This window comes from Ailuropoda melanoleuca, chromosome 6 (assembly GCF_002007445.2).
Source record: "Ailuropoda melanoleuca isolate Jingjing chromosome 6, ASM200744v2, whole genome shotgun sequence".
Classification (NCBI taxonomy): Eukaryota; Metazoa; Chordata; class Mammalia; order Carnivora; family Ursidae; genus Ailuropoda; species Ailuropoda melanoleuca.
This window is the reverse complement of record NC_048223.1, coordinates 58586353-58607758: the sequence shown is the minus strand read 5'-3', so window position 1 is coordinate 58607758 and position 21406 is coordinate 58586353. Positions and strand designations below refer to the sequence as shown.

General features: G+C 45.7%; 1 protein-coding gene across 2 annotated transcripts in view; it reads left to right on the top strand.

Moving 5' to 3' along the window:
• Nucleotides 1–6: 6 nt before the first annotated feature.
• The window catches only part of SLC35F3 (solute carrier family 35 member F3), a 408994-nt gene continuing 387594 nt past the window's right edge, over nt 7–21406 (top strand). For both annotated transcript variants that reach the window (XM_034662504.1, XM_034662503.1), the window contains exons 1-2: nt 7–116; nt 490–719. In XM_034662504.1, coding sequence (XP_034518395.1) covers nt 64–116; nt 490–719 — 283 coding nt within the window. In that variant the 5' untranslated portion in view covers nt 7–63. The remainder of the gene's footprint in view (nt 117–489; nt 720–21406) is intronic.

Here is a 21406-nt window from a genome sequence, read left to right as displayed (position 1 = left end):
GCGACTGCGGGCGGCCCCTCCGCCTCAAGTCTGGGAGCTCCCGGCCCCACGCTGCCGGTGCCCATGGGGATCCGAGAGTTTCCCGGCGGCGCACCCAGGGGCAAAAGCATCGCCGTGTGAGTAGCGCCCGGGTTTGGGGGCGCGAGCGGGCGAGAGGGAGGCCCTCGGGGGCAGCCGGGACGCGGGGCAGCCTGGGGCTCGGGTAGGGGCGGCGCGCGGCGGAGCTGCTCGGGAAGTTTCGGGTGTCCTCTCCCTGGCCGCTCGCCCCAATCTGCAGTGCCCCGAGGCGTCCGGGACCGGGCGCGGGAGACGGGACCCGACGCCGAGGCTACCGGGGTCGTTGGGGTGGGTGGCGGACAGCGGCCGGGGACGAGCGCCGGCCCTGCGGCGGCACCTGGCCCTGCCTCGCCCTTGCTCGCCCTCGGATCTGCCCCTCACCGGAATACCCCCATTCTCTCCCTCCCTGCCCACCTCCCCGCGCGGCCTCAGTGGCATGAGGAGGTCACCGGACGTCAGCCCCCGGAGACTGTCCGACATCAGCCCCCAGCTCCGGCAGCTGAAGTACCTGGTGGTGGACGAGGCTATTAAGGAGGATCTGAAATGGTCGCGCTCAGTGGAGGACCTCACCAGCGGGCCCGTGGGGCTCACGTCCATCGAGGAGCGGATCCTGCGCATCACTGGCTACTACGGCTACCAGCCCTGGGCAGCTAGCTACAAAAGTAAGACCCCCACCCCCACTCCCCGTCGCCGCCACCGTCTGCCGGTCCGTCTCCCCGCCCTTGTCCCTGGCAGCTGGGGAGCGCCCGCAGCGACGCGCCCAGCCGCCCCTCTGATGCCCTGCCAGCAGATGCAGACCCAGCTTTGCAACTTTTAGGAGAGACCCCGAGACGGAGGTCTCCAGGACCTTTGGGAATTTCTGATCCGTTCTCTTACGCGCCCACCCCTTTCCACAGGGGTTTCTCTGTTCTCATCCCCTTGCTCTTGAGGTGTCGCGCAGTAGGGAGACAGATTGGAAACTCCGCGTACCCTGCGCTGTGTGGCTTCCCTGCGGATTTGAAAGTGTTACTGGCCCTGGGGTCCGGCTCAGCAGGCTTAGAGACTGACTGCAGACTTAGTGGGCCTGGATTTTCACTTTTCCTTTTGTCTCCTGGGCCCTGATGATGGTGGAGGATTCTGGGGCCTTGATTTTAAACTCCTTGGCTCCTCTTTCCTCATGTCTTTATCTGTCCTCGGTATAGAGGTTCTGTGTGGATCATTCTAGATAATGGCATTTGGTCCCAGAGAGATAAATGGTTGGTGCCAGGTGGAGCAGCTGAAACTTTTCTTTGCCAGTGGGCCTCAGCTGATGGCTTTGGCAGTGCTGTGATCAGATAGGACCTGTGTGAGCAGGACTAATTTGGTGGGCATTTCTTCCTCTCTCTTGGAAGGGAGAAGTTGGCCACGACCAGCTCCAGTTACCTATAACCCTAAACCGTAATTAAATGGCCCCATCACTGTTGTTTGGCATAGCCAAAACATTGCCATTTACCACCCCAGTCAAGAAATGAGTACTGCTTCGTTGCATTTGTAATAAAGACTAACAGCTTAATGATTTGGGGATTTGTTTTTCCCCCTCATTGCTTGAAATTGGAACATACCTTATTGGTTCTTAGGAAAAAAAAAAAAAGGCTTGCGTAAATTAATCATATTTAGCTCTAAAAATATGTCTCGTTTTCTTCTAAAACCCTTGATTCTGAGCCAGAGGTCAGCCGTATGCTAGCAATTAGCTGGTTACTTTTATTTGCAGGCAGAAAAACATAGGATTTTAATGTTTTGTTTTCATGGCCTTATTTGTTTTTAAGGGACTGTGGTGATTGTGTTTAACTCTGTATAAACCTTTAAAAGGTTATCTGTGTCTCCTCCAGTCTCCTGTTTCTGCTGCTAAAATCGTAGCTGATAAATTGACTTTGGATTACAGAAGGAACGCAAGGGACCAACTTTTCATTTAAGCAGAATGCTGGGCGTAGAATGAAACAATGCAAAAAGAATGCAAACCTGTTGGAAATCATTTCTCTTATAGGTAAAGATAGGACAGGTCCTATTTCTGCTTGCTGAGTTTCTATTAGAAATTTCCTATTTCTTAGTTCTGTTCTCTGCTTTCTTAATAACTAAAGACAGTGGTGTAAATTACAGCCTTCAAGGAGTCATCTAGGCCCTAAAGTCATGCAAAGATTTATCCTTGTAATTTTATTTGTGACGTGGCCCCATGTGCTTTGTGGAAATTTTCACCAGGGTTCGTGACTTGGCGGGTGAGCAGGGAGCCACATCAGTGATGACTGTGTTTGGTACAAACACACTTTATAATTAAGACAGGGGACAGGCCATATGGAAGAGTTTCTTGTACCACCAGTGGATTCTTAAATATCCTCTCTCTGAGCCTTCGTTGAAGGAATAACATTAACGGGGTGACAGCGATCATTGTGATGGAGTAAAGTCAGCTTGCTCCACTCTTTTTATTTCTATGAAGATTATTCTTTATTCCAGGGTAGTTCCTTTTTTCTAAAATGCTTTCGGTGACAACTGACATTTTGATGAATTAATTAGATTTTAAGTTTAAATTTAGAGAAGCTAATGTTTTATTAATATAGTCAAAGACATCTTAGGGCAGTCCTTTGGCTGTTTGCTATTTCTATCAGAGTGGAAAGAAAAAGAGACTTATCTATATGTTGGTTATCAGTTCTTCTGTTTGTAGGCGAATAATCATACTGAGCAAGCTGGGAGACATGATGATTACGAAATAAATATTATGCTCATGGTCTGCAGAGCAGGCTGTGGGCTGCTGCACGCCTCATTCTTGGCATTATTAGGTCACCTTTCGGCCATCTTTCAAAGTGGCTTGTCTGTGTCCCCACTGAAGGAGTCTGCAGTGAGAATTTCAGACTATTTGAGAGGTGCAGGTGAGCTCCTTTTGTAGCAGGAGACATTACTGAAATAAGCAAGTATTCGTTCTTACCCTTTTAATTTTTGGTCTTTATTTTGGGCGGCTAAGGTAAATGAGGTAGCTGTCAATAGTGCAGAAATGACCTTTGCTGAGTATTTTCTCCCCAGTCCATGAGATGAACAAGTTTCCTGCAACACAAGGAACTTTTTGTAAGGAATCGTTGAAAAAAACAAAACAAAACTCCTAAAGGCTCCTGGGTCTGAGAGGGATGGTGTGTGTAGAGCGGTCAGCCAAGGATTAAACTAGAAACAAGCAAGTAGGATGGGTTGAGGTCCTCTCCCCAGTGGCTGAAGTCCTCCAGGCTCCACATTCTGTGTTTCCGAACCACACCGCTGGGCAGGATTCTTGGGGATTCCTTGGGTTCCTAGCTGTGAGTGTATCCAGAGCCCAGAGAGCAGGTGGTTCACATCATTTGCTCAGTAAATGTTTGTTGAGTGAATGTGTGCATATGGTCTGAGACACTGGCCTCAGCGAGAGAGAACCTTTGAATGGACCTCTGTAGTGGTTTGGGTCCTTGGATTCTTTCTGCTGCCTTCCTGTCCATTTGGAATTGCTTCCCTCCTTCCTTGTTCTGCCATCCTGACTGTGTCCTTGGCGTGCCAAACCATAGACTAGACCAGGATTCCTGATGGCGAGCGTTGGTTTCGCCCGGGGTTTCCCAAGCTCAACACGATCGACATTTTGTACTAATTCTTCACTGGGGGCTGTCCTGTGCATTGTAGGGTGTTTAGCCCCATCCCTGGCCTCTGGCACTCCACTGCCATCCCCCTGCGCATCGTGACAACCAAAAATGTTTCCAGACAATGCCATATGTCCCCAAGTGTACCTTTGGATAAGAAGCCCTCATAACCTAACGTCAAATGTATGCTCCAAGTGAACTCTTCTGTTGACCAGTCGTGCTAACGTAAAAGGCCTGCCTTCTGGATTCCTGACCTCCTGTCTTCATTTCTCCTGGACCACTTTTTAGGTTCTCATGACGTGCCTGGTTAGAATAAACAGCCTTCTGGAAGAGCCTATTGCCTTTTCAGCTGACATGATTTGGTACCCATTCACCATAAATCGGTAGCCTGTAGAAAGTATTTTCGAATTCAAAACAATGTGCCTAGAGCCTCCCAATGACTTCCTTTCCCCTCCCACCTTGTATCACAGCAGGACAGAAAAGACCAACTGGAATATTCTCTGCTGCCCCCTTGCTTTCCCACCACTGAGGGAGGGGTGAGGAACAGAAATCAGGAATAAGCCATCAGTACGATGGTAGCCAGGCCTGACGAAGTGGGGACTGGTGGCATTTTGGCAGAGAGATGATTGAAGTAACTACTTTGCAGATCCCAGATGGAAGCTCTTATGCAGGATGAAAGAGCATTTATAAATGCTTATTTTCATTTACTTGTTTAGCAAACTTTTTTGGAGCACTTACTAAATGCCAGAATACAGAGATCAGTGATGAGAGAGGAAGTTCACTGCACAGATGTGCACAGATGTGCCTTTGTCAGGAAGCATAGATCAACAAATACCTGCATCTAGGAAATGGATACACTGTTTACAGTTGGCAGGGATGTTGTACTTTGCAAAAGGTTCTCCTGATGGGTGGTTTCTTTCTTTCTTTTCTTTTTTTTTTTTAAAGATTTTATTTATTTATTTATTTGACAGAGATAGAGACAGCCAGCGAGAGAGGGAACACAAGCAGGGGGAGTGGGAGAGGAAGAAGCAGGCTCATAGCGGAGGAGCCCGATGTGGGGCTCGATCCTATAACGCCAGGATCACGCCCTGAGCGTGAAGGCAGACGCTTAACAACTGCGCCACCCAGGCGCCCCCTGATGGGTGGTTTCAAACAGGGGGCCCTTGAACATTTTTCTAGTAAAGAAACTTTTTAGAAATAGCTTTTGGGGGGGTGTGGTCATATTTATTCCTTAAAATGAGGTACAGCTGTCTTTTGAGCAGGCTTATTAATATTACATGGTGCTGGCACGTTCTGAAACAATGCTGACGAGTTTAGTTTTAAGTCACTTGTAGAGAGGAGAAAGGACTAGTCCCAAATGACTCCCCCCCATGTCTAGTCCACTCTAGCCTGCAGTTGGCAAGTTGAGCCTTAGTTGGGAACATGGGGATTCCTGAGCAAAACTGTCCCATCTAGCTGGATGGAGGTTTTATAGTTCAAGCTGAGAAAGAGGTCTCCGAGTAACTCTCCTGGTAATGAGGCAGTCTCCTGTTTTGGGATCCTCCAGATTAGAAACGCCAGAAAGGATTTGTGTGAGGTAAGGGGGGGAGGTGGTTGATGGAGAAAGACCATCTTTCTACTCTCTGCCGTTTCAGCCCAGACTGCGAGGATAGGTGGTTGATGTTGTTACCAATAAGAACTGAAACGGTGGCTCATAGTATAATTGAACTCATGGTGCGCAACTTCTGTTTGGTCCTCCCAGAATAGTAAAGGTCAGGTCAGCAATTCAAAAATGACCCGCTTGTAAGAGATTTACAATTTGGTTGTAAACGTTTATTCTAGATTGGAGCTTGGCATATTGAAATGCTAGATCGAAAAGATTTTTAAAGGAGAAAAAGTTGGAGGTGGCAGGGGTGGGCCGCAGTGAGCAGAGAACATAAATAACGCTTTCTAATGTCTCAGTGAGTCTGTTTTATTCCTGAGTATGAATACATGTTAACGAGGTAGTAAATGGTTTTCTGAGAGTCAAAAGAATTAAAATGCAGGACTATTATGTTTTAGGGAAGCACAGCGCTCAGTATGCTCAGATCAGGGATGGGGGTTATAAACCCATTGCATCTGGTCGTGAAGGGCCGTGTCTCACCTCCAGGGAAGCAGAGCCCAGGCAAGGGAATTTCTCACTGTACTTCAGAAGTCTCTCCTGGTTCTATTTACAAGGTGTCCGATCTAAAACACCAGTGGTGGACATTTGTCCTTTTCTCAAGCAGCTGAACACATTCGGGTTAGTTGAATCAAAAAATTAATACACATGTGGAAGAGCGATTGAGCTGGTAAGCATTTCACCGAGTGTGGAAAAGGCTGCTCATTTGAATTGCAGCCCTGCATGCAGGTGGGGCAGCCTTAGTAGCTCATGTTGTCGGGAGAAGCAGACAAAATGGATCTTGGCAGCTGCCTTCATATCCCGGCTTCATCCCTTTGTTGCCCTGTCACTGGTGGCAAGTCACTCACCTCTGCAAGCCTCTGTTTTCTTATCTGTAAAATGGGGGATAATGTCACCACTCTTCACAGATCGTCATGAGGAGTAAATGAAATAATGTATATATAGCATTTGGCCCTTTGCCTGGCATCGGTAAATAATCCTTCATTTTTGTTTATTCATTCAGCAAACTTTTTGAACCCTTAGTGTGTGTGCCAGCATCCAGATGGTAGTGACACAGTCCTCACTCTGGGGTCTCCCAGACTAGAGGGAGAGAGAGTGAAACCTGAAGCTAGAGGACATATGGTGAAGACAGGCTTGGGGGTGATTCAAGAGCCCTTTCTCACAGTGGGGGGTGCAGGTCAGAAGCTGGAGGGGGAATAAGCCGCAGGAAGTGGATGGAGGGGATGTTTGCCTTCCATGCAGATGACTAGCATATGCGTAGAAATGCGCATATGCTACTCCTAGAAGGTAATTCAGCTTGAGGACCATAGCCACTTGGGAACGTGGAAGATGAAGTTGGTCTGTGAGCAGAAACTGACTCGAGTGCGTTATGTCGTCTGACATTTGTCATCAGGAGGACCACTGATGCCTGTCTCCTTACCCACCCAGGTCACTTCTCCAGGGAGCCTGCCTGACCATCCAGATCTGGTGAGGTGTTCTTGCCAGGGCTCCGCAGTGCGGTCACTTCACATACGTGTTGTCATGACTGGTTCAGACGTGTGGCTGAAACTGACAAATGGTGAGCCCTGTGCGGACTAGTCTCACGGCTGCATCCCCAGTCCTCAGTGCGGCTCTTGGCTTATAGAACTATGGTGATTCTGTCCCCCAGTCACAGAGCATCAGTGGCACCTAAAGCAGTAAATGTTTGCTAAATGTATCGGTGAAAGGTCATGTACACACACACACAGCTGATATGCATCTACATTTCTGTGGAGTCTTCCAGAATTATCCTGCACAGAGCATTTCTGATGTCCTTTCTCCATCCAAAAATGAGCCTCCCATTGCTCAGTGTCCTGGGTCTTCACCTTGACTCAGCTAAAAACACTGACAAGCAATCTCACTCTTCCAGCTTACATTAGCCGATGTCGTATCAGAGCATTTAGTATGGTTTTGATAAGCTCCTGTTAAAAATAATATGGAAAAATGAACAGAGCCCATGGAAATGGATCAGGGGGAATTGAAAATGTGTTCTACAGGCAGGAATAAAGTATCAGGGGAGGGAGAGGTAAAACGGGCCTATGACATGTCTGTATGAGAACGATGGGAGCCAACACCTTTGGGGATGTCTTCCCAGCTCGCCATCATGCCCTTCACTGCCTGGCACCACATCCTGTGGGTGGGCTCTTAGCAGCCAGACTGGCATAATCTGCCTCCTGGGCACCACGGGTTAGACTGGCATGGACTCTTGACACACGCTGACTCAACCATTAAATTCGACATTAAAATCGGGAGGTTATGGTCTAGTTTGGGGTGGTGTTTCAAGTGGAGGAGATGCTATGAAGGGGCTCTTCTGGCTTGTGGATGGAGTGGCAGAGAAAGCTGGTCTACACAGAAGAATCAGGGAGGTGTGCAGAGTGACTCAGAGGGACCAGTGGCGATTATCAGGACTCCATCCTGGGTGCTATTTCCCTCCTAGGTCAAGGTCATGATGCAGCTCGTCCTCCGAGCTCCAGGAGGCATCACTGTGGCAATGCCACAGCCTCTTCCTGCTAAGCAAACAGAAGCTGGGTTTTGTTCTGTGCACCTGCAGACTCCCATCTGAGTAATATTTCTGAGCCACTTCTACTCAGGCCCATGTAGGACAAAACAAGGATATACATACCAAAGAATTTTCCATTGGAAATAAGAAATCATGTCCTGACTGCTAAGATAGAAAAGGTTATGGGGCCTCCGTCACTGGAGAGACTCACTGCAGACACTCAGTAACCCCAGCTGGAGTAAGTATTTACTTATCCTGTGTTAAGGGGGTGAAGGGGATTTGTTTTTGATTTTTTTTTTATTTTACATGATGTCTTTTATTTCACATGATGTCTTTTATTTCAGTGGCAAGTGTGCGTTGATCAATAGAGTAACAGACCAGTTTTGTTTCCGTCTTTTATTGCAGAGCCTGGGAAGGAACTTGTACAGTTAGGAACCTGGGAACTGCTTTCAGTTACTGATGGTGACAAGACCTTGAACAGTTGCCTAGGACATGGGCACCCACTTTTCTCCTATGCAGCTTGAGGTAGCCTTAATTTATGACAGCATTCAAAAGTATAAGGAATAAATTACTCCTCTCAGGTGATTTGCAGTGTGGAAGGGTAGAGGCTATTTTGGACTCCTGAGATGTAGAGATTGGATGGAACCTCTCAGAACACTTTTCAAGTTTTGACAAATGTTTTCTGTGACATTAACATTTTCTCCTTGTCGGTCCGCTATGTATCATCTACTGTACGTGACTAGATAAGGCTCTATTAAGAAATTATTTTTATCCTTTTTCACCATCTACTTCATAACAATATCGTATAATAAAAATTTGGGTATGTCCTCAAGGTTTTTTCCAAAAGGGTCAGAAGAAAGATGCTTCCTGATGAATGTGGACTTTGCTTCCTTATTTTTCTCTTTAGAAATCGAGTCTGCTCATAGTCAGTGAATATATATTAAGATGTCCTCTTCTTAAAAAATGAATATAATTATGGCGCTAGGTGTGAAACACTTGGGTTTTCTGCAGTGTTCTCATGGCGTGCGTGTGTGGGAGTTTAAGAAACACTATTCACGGAGCAGTGCATTACACTGGCGGGCAGTACCTAGGAAGGACTCGAAATCTCCACTTCTGTACATTTTGTCTTAAAGAATAAAAGAGTTTGAAGACTATTTAAACACTATAATCCAGAGCAACGGATTTCAAGGGTTCATCCAAACTCTTTTACTTTAAGTCAGCATTTTGTTTTATTAAATATTTAACATACAAAAGCTTTTATGTGTTTATCTGATTTTATGCAGTGGGTATGTTTTCAAAGTTATATGTAAATAAAATTATGTGATTAGAATTTATTCTAGAAAACACGAGGAAGACTTGGTACCAATGCCTGTGTAATTGTGCTTGTTCTCTCTGTAATCTGCCTTGTACCTTGTGATTCTCTGGGATGACATTGCGGACTTTCAGTGTGATGGCTGGAAGGTGGAGGAAGGATCACTTTCAAACTAGACCCCACTGCCGTCGTACTCCCTCTTGAGAAGCCCTTGGGCCAGGCAGAGGCTTCAGAAAACCACTGCACAGAATTTCAAATACTACTCACGAAACGGTTTATTTGTGAATGGTTTGGAACCAGATCAAACCACCATGGCTGTGTATCCATCCATTGACCTGTTCCACCCACCCACCAGTCCACCCAGTTCTACATCCGTTCATTCATTCGGACATCAGATAGTTCACTGCTTCTAAAGGGCAGCAAATATATTCACATGTAACAGAAACAAATGTATAGTGTAGTTACAGTTTTCTGGAAAATTACACAGTGGGGGAATAAGACAGACATGTCAATTTGTAAAGTCCCATACTTTGCTCGTCTTGGGGCCATCTCACAGATGCACTATGTGTGTCTTTTTGGTGTTTCCCCAACTAAATACTTTGGGGTTTTGGGATCAGCACTGAGCAGCCTTACACTGAGCTCTATGTGGTATACATGATACCCGGTATTATTTTATCGTGGGGCACCATGAACAGGTAGCAACAGGGTAGTGAGCCACAGCGAACTTCTTTTTCTCTTCCTTTGGAAGCTTGAGCTCTGCTGCTGTCATCAGAGTTCTGATTCATTTATTTGATGTATCCCAGCCATTCAACACCTTTTTTCCCCTCTTTGGTAAAGTCATGCAACAACAAAGATTTTTTTAACTGGGTTGATGAGATTAAGCCGGTAAGCCAGCACATTTCCCCCCTAATGTTTTATGCTGCAGGCATTCTGGTTCTTTCCAGCGCTAAAGAAAGCGGTTCTGAGACCTGATACGTTCTTCCTCTTCTGACGAGGAGCCAAGCAGAAAAACACTGGCCTGGCATTCCAAAAGGCTGGGATTTCTTTCCAGTTCTACCTGTTCTTTCCCGCACCACTGCTCATTCTGCCTGTGGTTTCTCCACTGCCTGTCGGAGAAAATACCCGTGTCCACAGAAATAAGTCTTGTACACCTTCTTCCCCTGGCTGTTTAGCTAAGAGACCCAGCACTCTCGAATTCATATGGCTGCGAAGCGAGTGATGTCTCTAAAGGCTGGCTCTACTTTCATACATTAATAAAAATCAAAGTGTCCTACTTACTGTGGCCATTACTTTATGCAATGTCAAGGATGGTGAAGACCTGGGGTTCTGCACAGTGGTTTCTTGCGTGATTGGTCCCGGAGCCTCTGCTTCCCCTCGTGTGGATGTATCTAAGATTCAGGGATGCGGTTGAGCTAAAATGTAGGCCACAGTTAGGTGGTTGTTGGAAAGATGCAGAGGGCAGGGTTGCAGAGCTTCCACGCGCACTCTGGGTGCACCACCCGCTGGCACCTCCTCGTGTCTGCCAGCCCCAAAGCTCTCCAAACGCCCTCCTCCTGGGTTCTTACAGAGGCCCCAGAACAGAGGCACAAGTGGTTAAATCATTGGCCACTGGAGCTTGGTTCCACCTTCATACCCTTTCCCTTCCCTGAAAGGGGGGGGGGCAGCTCTGAAAGTTCCAACCCTCTCATCACACAAGGTTGGTTCCCCTGACAACTGGCCCCCATCCTGAGGAGTTCCAGAAGTCACCTCATTAACATCAACTCAGTGTGGCTGGAAGGGCCTTCTCAGCAACGAACAACCGAAGAGATTCATTTCATCTTTACTGATCTTATCAAGTAGGAAATTCCAAGGGTCTCAGGAGCTCTGTGCCAGAAATGGCAATGAGAACCAAATATATATTTCTTTTGTTTAATTCCAGTGTAGTTAACATACAATATTAGTTTTAGACGTACAGTGTAGTGGCCAACTGTTCCATAATTTATTCACTGCTCATCACGATAAGTGTACTCTAAAGCCCTTTATCTGTTTCCCATCCTCCCATTCCCTCCTCTCTGGTAACCATCAGTTCTGTATAGTTAAGAATCTGGTTTTTTGTGTGTTATGTATTTCTTAGTAGAAGTCACAGTATCATACATAGGTGTAAGAGAGATTTTAGAGGCAGGTGGGGAAATTTGAATGTCTACTGTTCATTAAATTATTTTACAGACTGTTATTTTTCTTGGGCTTAATATTAGAGTGGCTATGTAGGTGTCTTATTCCTAAGAGATACTGAGGTATTTAGAGGTGCCTGGGTGGCTCAGTCAGTTAGTTAAGCGTCTGACTCTTGATTTCAGCTCAGGTCATGATCTCTGGGTCGTGGGATCGAGCCCCGTGTCAGGCTCCATGCTCAGCGGGGTCTGCTTCTCTCCCTCTCCTTCTGCCCCTCCTCCCAGCTCACATGCTCTCGCATGTGCTCGCTCTCTAAATAAATAATTTTTTAAAAAAGGTAGTGGGGTATTTAGGCCTAAAGAGTCATTATGTCTACAATGGGCTTTCAAGTAGTTTAACCAAAACAAATAGGGACAGGCAGATGCAATGACGGGTGAACAAAATGGGGCAGAATTTTCATATTTGGTTAATCTAAATAATAGATATATGTGTGCTTATTAGACTGTCTTCTCAACCTTTCTGTTCACACGAACATTTTCGAAATACAAGATGTTGTTGTTGCAGCCGTGACGTTAACACAGACCAGGCCTCAGAGGGTCGGGTTAGAGCTATCATATCAGAACTTAGCTGGAAAGCAGGGAGGATTGTGTGACCCGTGACAGGTTGTCTCGAGAAGGTGGAAGTTCTTCGCTTCAAAGGCAGCTTCCAGCCACACTCGGCGTTCAGCACCACCTTCCAGGTCAGACACAGCCGAAGTGTTATGGTCTGAATGTTCGTGTCCGCCCCCCCTCCCGATTCACATGTGGAAATCCGAACCTCCAGTGTAATGGTAGAGGGAGATGTGGGGCCATTGGGACGTCATTGGTTCACGAAGTAGAGCCCTCAAGAATGGGATTAGTGCCTTTGTAAGAAGAAGCCAGAGAGCCAGCTTGCTGTCTTTGTACCATGTGAGGATTACAAGAACCGAGAAAAGGATGCTTCCCAGAACCCAGCCACCTGGCACCCTATCTCAGACTTCTGGCCTCCAGACTGTAAGAAATACATTTCTGTTGTTCATAAGGCACTCGGTCTGTGGTAGCCTGTTACAGCAGCCCGAACGGAGTGAGGCATGAAGGCTGCGTTTGCCTTGGTTTCCCTCCTCCATCTCCAGCCACATTACCATCCCTCAGACTTGCTCATCACCTGGTTGTGTTTATGACGCAAAATGTGGTGATGGCTTTGTGGGTGTGTACCCACCTCCCCACTCATCAGCTTGTATACTTCAAACATGTACAGCCTTCGTTTGGTAGTCATACCTTAATAGCGTGGTTTTTAATGAAAAAACACAAAAGACATGCTCTTTGTTGTGTGGGACTTGTCTCAGGTTCCAGGATTCTTTTGATGAAGGAAACCTATTTTTTCCAGAGATTTAGAGTTCTAGCCCATTTCTCTAAGTGCTTTAACTTTATACCCTATAAAATAAAAATATGCTTGACTCTGGGGACAACTGGCCTTCCCTGAGAGTGGATGGGTACCATTGTGTCTGAGTCTGCACAACAGACTGCTTTCACAGGATTCATTGGCCTGTAGGGCAGACTGCGTTTCCAGTGCTCAGTCTCCAGAATGCAGGCAGCTCATCTCTGGTTATGTCTTACCTCTCTCCTGACCAACTCTCATTTACCTTTGAGAACTTTGTCTTTCTTCATGGCTCCCAATGATTAGGGAGAGGCCATAGAGGGAAGGCCTTTTTTCTTTTCTTTACTTTTCTTTTCTTTTTCTTTTTCTTTTTCTTTTTCTTTTTCTTTTTCTTTTTCTTTTTCTCTTTCTTTCTCTCTTTCTTTCTTTCTTTCTTTCTTTCTTTCTTTCTTTCTTTCCTTCCTTCCTTCCTTCCTTTCTTCTTTCTTTCTTNGATTTACAATTTGGTTGTAAACGTTTATTCTAGATTGGAGCTTGGCATATTGAAATGCTAGATCGAAAAGATTTTTAAAGGAGAAAAAGTTGGAGGTGGCAGGGGTGGGCCGCAGTGAGCAGAGAACATAAATAACGCTTTCTAATGTCTCAGTGAGTCTGTTTTATTCCTGAGTATGAATACATGTTAACGAGGTAGTAAATGGTTTTCTGAGAGTCAAAAGAATTAAAATGCAGGACTATTATGTTTTAGGGAAGCACAGCGCTCAGTATGCTCAGATCAGGGATGGGGGTTATAAACCCATTGCATCTGGTCGTGAAGGGCCGTGTCTCACCTCCAGGGAAGCAGAGCCCAGGCAAGGGAATTTCTCACTGTACTTCAGAAGTCTCTCCTGGTTCTATTTACAAGGTGTCCGATCTAAAACACCAGTGGTGGACATTTGTCCTTTTCTCAAGCAGCTGAACACATTCGGGTTAGTTGAATCAAAAAATTAATACACATGTGGAAGAGCGATTGAGCTGGTAAGCATTTCACCGAGTGTGGAAAAGGCTGCTCATTTGAATTGCAGCCCTGCATGCAGGTGGGGCAGCCTTAGTAGCTCATGTTGTCGGGAGAAGCAGACAAAATGGATCTTGGCAGCTGCCTTCATATCCCGGCTTCATCCCTTTGTTGCCCTGTCACTGGTGGCAAGTCACTCACCTCTGCAAGCCTCTGTTTTCTTATCTGTAAAATGGGGGATAATGTCACCACTCTTCACAGATCGTCATGAGGAGTAAATGAAATAATGTATATATAGCATTTGGCCCTTTGCCTGGCATCGGTAAATAATCCTTCATTTTTGTTTATTCATTCAGCAAACTTTTTGAACCCTTAGTGTGTGTGCCAGCATCCAGATGGTAGTGACACAGTCCTCACTCTGGGGTCTCCCAGACTAGAGGGAGAGAGAGTGAAACCTGAAGCTAGAGGACATATGGTGAAGACAGGCTTGGGGGTGATTCAAGAGCCCTTTCTCACAGTGGGGGGTGCAGGTCAGAAGCTGGAGGGGGAATAAGCCGCAGGAAGTGGATGGAGGGGATGTTTGCCTTCCATGCAGATGACTAGCATATGCGTAGAAATGCGCATATGCTACTCCTAGAAGGTAATTCAGCTTGAGGACCATAGCCACTTGGGAACGTGGAAGATGAAGTTGGTCTGTGAGCAGAAACTGACTCGAGTGCGTTATGTCGTCTGACATTTGTCATCAGGAGGACCACTGATGCCTGTCTCCTTACCCACCCAGGTCACTTCTCCAGGGAGCCTGCCTGACCATCCAGATCTGGTGAGGTGTTCTTGCCAGGGCTCCGCAGTGCGGTCACTTCACATACGTGTTGTCATGACTGGTTCAGACGTGTGGCTGAAACTGACAAATGGTGAGCCCTGTGCGGACTAGTCTCACGGCTGCATCCCCAGTCCTCAGTGCGGCTCTTGGCTTATAGAACTATGGTGATTCTGTCCCCCAGTCACAGAGCATCAGTGGCACCTAAAGCAGTAAATGTTTGCTAAATGTATCGGTGAAAGGTCATGTACACACACACACAGCTGATATGCATCTACATTTCTGTGGAGTCTTCCAGAATTATCCTGCACAGAGCATTTCTGATGTCCTTTCTCCATCCAAAAATGAGCCTCCCATTGCTCAGTGTCCTGGGTCTTCACCTTGACTCAGCTAAAAACACTGACAAGCAATCTCACTCTTCCAGCTTACATTAGCCGATGTCGTATCAGAGCATTTAGTATGGTTTTGATAAGCTCCTGTTAAAAATAATATGGAAAAATGAACAGAGCCCATGGAAATGGATCAGGGGGAATTGAAAATGTGTTCTACAGGCAGGAATAAAGTATCAGGGGAGGGAGAGGTAAAACGGGCCTATGACATGTCTGTATGAGAACGATGGGAGCCAACACCTTTGGGGATGTCTTCCCAGCTCGCCATCATGCCCTTCACTGCCTGGCACCACATCCTGTGGGTGGGCTCTTAGCAGCCAGACTGGCATAATCTGCCTCCTGGGCACCACGGGTTAGACTGGCATGGACTCTTGACACACGCTGACTCAACCATTAAATTCGACATTAAAATCGGGAGGTTATGGTCTAGTTTGGGGTGGTGTTTCAAGTGGAGGAGATGCTATGAAGGGGCTCTTCTGGCTTGTGGATGGAGTGGCAGAGAAAGCTGGTCTACACAGAAGAATCAGGGAGGTGTGCAGAGTGACTCAGAGGGACCAGTGGCGATTATCAGGACTCCATCCTGGGTGCTATTTCCCTCCTAGGTCAAGGTCATGATGCAGCTCGTCCTCCGAGCTCCAGGAGGCATCACTGTGGCAATGCCACAGCCTCTTCCTGCTAAGCAAACAGAAGCTGGGTTTTGTTCTGTGCACCTGCAGACTCCCATCTGAGTAATATTTCTGAGCCACTTCTACTCAGGCCCATGTAGGACAAAACAAGGATATACATACCAAAGAATTTTCCATTGGAAATAAGAAATCATGTCCTGACTGCTAAGATAGAAAAGGTTATGGGGCCTCCGTCACTGGAGAGACTCACTGCAGACACTCAGTAACCCCAGCTGGAGTAAGTATTTACTTATCCTGTGTTAAGGGGGTGAAGGGGATTTGTTTTTGATTTTTTTTTTATTTTACATGATGTCTTTTATTTCACATGATGTCTTTTATTTCAGTGGCAAGTGTGCGTTGATCAATAGAGTAACAGACCAGTTTTGTTTCCGTCTTTTATTGCAGAGCCTGGGAAGGAACTTGTACAGTTAGGAACCTGGGAACTGCTTTCAGTTACTGATGGTGACAAGACCTTGAACAGTTGCCTAGGACATGGGCACCCACTTTTCTCCTATGCAGCTTGAGGTAGCCTTAATTTATGACAGCATTCAAAAGTATAAGGAATAAATTACTCCTCTCAGGTGATTTGCAGTGTGGAAGGGTAGAGGCTATTTTGGACTCCTGAGATGTAGAGATTGGATGGAACCTCTCAGAACACTTTTCAAGTTTTGACAAATGTTTTCTGTGACATTAACATTTTCTCCTTGTCGGTCCGCTATGTATCATCTACTGTACGTGACTAGATAAGACTCTATTAAGAAATTATTTTTATCCTTTTTCACCATCTACTTCATAACAATATCGTATAATAAAAATTTGGGTATGTCCTCAAGGTTTTTTCCAAAAGGGTCAGAAGAAAGATGCTTCCTGATGAATGTGGACTTTGCTTCCTTATTTTTCTCTTTAGAAATCGAGTCTGCTCATAGTCAGTGAATATATATTAAGATGTCCTTTTCTTAAAAAATGAATATAATTATGGCGCTAGGTGTGAAACACTTGGGTTTTCTGCAGTGTTCTCATGGCGTGCGTGTGTGGGAGTTTAAGAAACACTATTCACGGAGCAGTGCATTACACTGGCGGGCAGTACCTAGGAAGGACTCAAAATCTCCACTTCTGTACATTTTGTCTTAAAGAATAAAAGAGTTTGAAGACTATTTAAACACTATAATCCAGAGCAACGGATTTCAAGGGTTCATCCAAACTCTTTTACTTTAAGTCAGCATTTTGTTTTATTAAATATTTAACATACAAAAGCTTTTATGTGTTTATCTGATTTTATGCAGTGGGTATGTTTTCAAAGTTATATGTAAATAAAATTATGTGATTAGAATTTATTCTAGAAAACACGAGGAAGACTTGGTACCAATGCCTGTGTAATTGTGCTTTTTCTCTCTGTAATCTGCCTTGCACCTTGTGATTCTCTGGGATGACATTGCGGACTTTCAGTGTGATGGCTGGAAGGTGGAGGAAGGATCACTTTCAAACTAGACCGCACTGCCGTCGTACTCCCTCTTGAGAAGCCCTTGGGCCAGGCAGAGGCTTCAGAAAACCACTGCACAGAATTTCAAATACTACTCACGAAACGGTTTATTTGTGAATGGTTTGGAACCAGATCAAACCACCATGGCTGTGTATCCATCCATTGACCTGTTCCACCCACCCACCAGTCCACCCAGTTCTACATCCGTTCATTCATTCGGACATCAGATAGTTCACTGCTTCTAAAGGGCAGCAAATATATTCACATGTAACAGAAACAAATGTATAGTGTAGTTACAGTTTTCTGGAAAATTACACAGTGGGGGAATAAGACAGACATGTCAATTTGTAAAGTCCCATACTTTGCTCGTCTTGGGGCCATCTCACAGATGCACTATGTGTGTCTTTTTGGTGTTTCCCCAACTAAATACTTTGGGGTTTTGGGATCAGCACTGAGCAGCCTTACACTGAGCTCTATGTGGTATACATGATACCCGGTATTATTTTATCGTGGGGCACCATGAACAGGTAGCAACAGGGTAGTGAGCCACAGCGAACTTCTTTTTCTCTTCCTTTGGAAGCTTGAGCTCTGCTGCTGTCATCAGAGTTCTGATTCATTTATTTGATGTATCCCAGCCATTCAACACCTTTTTTCCCCTCTTTGGTAAAGTCATGCAACAACAAAGATTTTTTTAACTGGGTTGATGAGATTAAGCCGGTAAGCCAGCACATTTCCCCCCTAATGTTTTATGCTGCAGGCATTCTGGTTCTTTCCAGCGCTAAAGAAAGCGGTTCTGAGACCTGATACGTTCTTCCTCTTCTGACGAGGAGCCAAGCAGAAAAACACTGGCCTGGCATTCCAAAAGGCTGGGATTTCTTTCCAGTTCTACCTGTTCTTTCCCGCACCACTGCTCATTCTGCCTGTGGTTTCTCCACTGCCTGTCGGAGAAAATACCCGTGTCCACAGAAATAAGTCTTGTACACCTTCTTCCCCTGGCTGTTTAGCTAAGAGACCCAGCACTCTCGAATTCATATGGCTGCGAAGCGAGTGATGTCTCTAAAGGCTGGCTCTACTTTCATACATTAATAAAAATCAAAGTGTCCTACTTACTGTGGCCATTACTTTATGCAGTATCAAGGATGATGAAGACCTGGGGTTCTGCACAGTGGTTTCTTGCGTGATTGGTCCCGGAGCCTCTGCTTCCCCTCGTGTGGATGTATCTAAGATTCAGGGATGCGGTTGAGCTAAAATGTAGGCCACAGTTAGGTTGTTGTTGGAAAGATGCAGAGGGCAGGGTTGCAGAGCTTCCACGCGCACTCTGGGTGCACCACCCGCCTGGCACCTCCACGTGTCTGCCAGCCCCAAAGCTCTCCAAACGCCCTCCTCCTGGGTTCTTACAGAGGCCCCAGAACAGAGGCACAAGTGGTTAAATCATCGGCCACTGGAGCTTGGTTCCACCTTCATACCCTTTCCCTTCCCTGAAAGGGGTGGGGGGCCGCTCTGAAAGTTCCAACCCTCTCATCACACAAGGTTGGTTCCCCTGACAACTGGCCCCCATCCTGAGGAGTTCCAGAAGTCACCTCATTAACATCAACTCAGTGTGGCTGGAAGGGCCTTCTCAGCAACGAACAACCGAAGAGATTCATTTCATCTTTACTGATCTTATCAAGTAGGAAATTCCAAGGGTCTCAGGAGCTCTGTGCCAGAAATGGCAATGAGAACCAAATATATATTTCTTTTGTTTAATTCCAGTGTAGTTAACATACAATATTAGTTTTAGACGTACAGTGTAGTGGCCAACTGTTCCATAATTTATTCACTGCTCATCACGATAAGTGTACTCTAAAGCCCTTTATCTGTTTCCCATCCTCCCATTCCCTCCTCTCTGGTAACCATCAGTTCTGTATAGTTAAGAATCTGGTTTTTTGTGTGTTATGTATTTCTTAGTAGAAGTCACAGTATCATACATAGGTGTAAGAGAGATTTTAGAGGCAGGTGGGGAAATTTGAATGTCTACTGTTCATTAAATTATTTTACAGACTGTTATTTTTCTTGGGCTTAATATTAGAGTGGCTATGTAGGTGTCTTATTCCTAAGAGATACTGAGGTATTTAGAGGTGCCTGGGTGGCTCAGTCAGTTAGTTAAGCGTCTGACTCTTGATTTCAGCTCAGGTCATGATCTCTGGGTCGTGGGATCGAGCCCCGTGTCAGGCTCCATGCTCAGCGGGGTCTGCTTCTCTCCCTCTCCTTCTGCCCCTCCTCCCAGCTCACATGCTCTCGCATGTGCTCGCTCTCTAAATAAATAATTTTTTAAAAAAGGTAGTGGGGTATTTAGGCCTAAAGAGTCATTATGTCTACAATGGGCTTTCAAGTAGTTTAACCAAAACAAATAGGGACAGGCAGATGCAATGACGGGTGAACAAAATGGGGCAGAATTTTCATATTTGGTTAATCTAAATAATAGATATATGTGTGCTTATTAGACTGTCTTCTCAACCTTTCTGTTCACACGAACATTTTCGAAATACAAGATGTTGTTGTTGCAGCCGTGACGTTAACACAGACCAGGCCTCAGAGGGTCGGGTTAGAGCTATCATATCAGAACTTAGCTGGAAAGCAGGGAGGATTGTGTGACCCGTGACAGGTTGTCTCGAGAAGGTGGAAGTTCTTCGCTTCAAAGGCAGCTTCCAGCCACACTCGGCGTTCAGCACCACCTTCCAGGTCAGACACAGCCGAAGTGTTATGGTCTGAATGTTCGTGTCCGCCCCCCCTCCCGATTCACATGTGGAAATCCGAACCTCCAGTGTAATGGTAGAGGGAGATGTGGGGCCATTGGGACGTCATTGGTTCACGAAGTAGAGCCCTCAAGAATGGGATTAGTGCCTTTGTAAGAAGAAGCCAGAGAGCCAGCTTGCTGTCTTTGTACCATGTGAGGATTACAAGAACCGAGAAAAGGATGCTTCCCAGAACCCAGCCACCTGGCACCCTATCTCAGACTTCTGGCCTCCAGACTGTAAGAAATACATTTCTGTTGTTCATAAGGCACTCGGTCTGTGGTAGCCTGTTACAGCAGCCCGAACGGAGTGAGGCATGAAGGCTGCGTTTGCCTTGGTTTCCCTCCTCCATCTCCAGCCACATTACCATCCCTCAGACTTGCTCATCACCTGGTTGTGTTTATGACGCAAAATGTGGTGATGGCTTTGTGGGTGTGTACCCACCTCCCCACTCATCAGCTTGTATACTTCAAACATGTACAGCCTTCGTTTGGTAGTCATACCTTAATAGCGTGGTTTTTAATGAAAAAACACAAAAGACATGCTCTTTGTTGTGTGGGACTTGTCTCAGGTTCCAGGATTCTTTTGATGAAGGAAACCTATTTTTTCCAGAGATTTAGAGTTCTAGCCCATTTCTCTAAGTGCTTTAACTTTATACCCTATAAAATAAAAATATGCTTGACTCTGGGGACAACTGGCCTTCCCTGAGAGTGGATGGGTACCATTGTGTCTGAGTCTGCACAACAGACTGCTTTCACAGGATTCATTGGCCTGTAGGGCAGACTGCGTTTCCAGTGCTCAGTCTCCAGAATGCAGGCAGCTCATCTCTGGTTATGTCTTACCTCTCTCCTGACCAACTCTCATTTACCTTTGAGAACTTTGTCTTTCTTCATGGCTCCCAATGATTAGGGAGAGGCCATAGAGGGAAGGCCTTTTTTCTTTTCTTTACTTTTCTTTTCTTTTTCTTTTTCTTTTTCTTTTTCTTTTTCTTTTTCTTTTTCTTTTTCTCTTTCTTTCTCTCTTTCTTTCTTTCTTTCTTTCTTTCTTTCTTTCTTTCTTTCCTTCCTTCCTTCCTTCCTTTCTTCTTTCTTTCTTTCTTTCTTTCTTTCTTTCTTTCTTTCTTTCCTTCCTTCCTTCCTTCCTTCCTTCTTTCTTTTCTTTTCTTTTCTTTTTTTCTTTTCTTTTCTTTTCTTTTTCTTTTTCTTTTTTCAGAGATGGTCCGAAGGAAATTCCTTTTCAGCTGCTACCTGGAGAAGGATACTCTGGTGGTGTGTGCATGTGCACATGGGAGAGGGAGAGAGGGAGAATTTCCTGGTCTCCATTGGTCAGCACGCATGCTACAGATGATTAAGAATCACCATTTGCCATTCTTGGCAGAATTTGCCTCGTGGTAATGAAGGCATCATTACTGCTGTTTGTGGCTTGAGAAATAAGGGCACAGATTAACAAACAGACCATACGGGTATATTATTTTTGCCTCAAGGTGAACACATGAGTATCGGAGGCAATATGAGAAGTTATGAGGGTTCCTGTGCTCAAAAAGAGAAGATCTGCTCCTTGAGAACAGGGAAAAGGGAGACCCTTTCGGAATTTGCAGTGGAAGAGAGAAAGCGCAGATG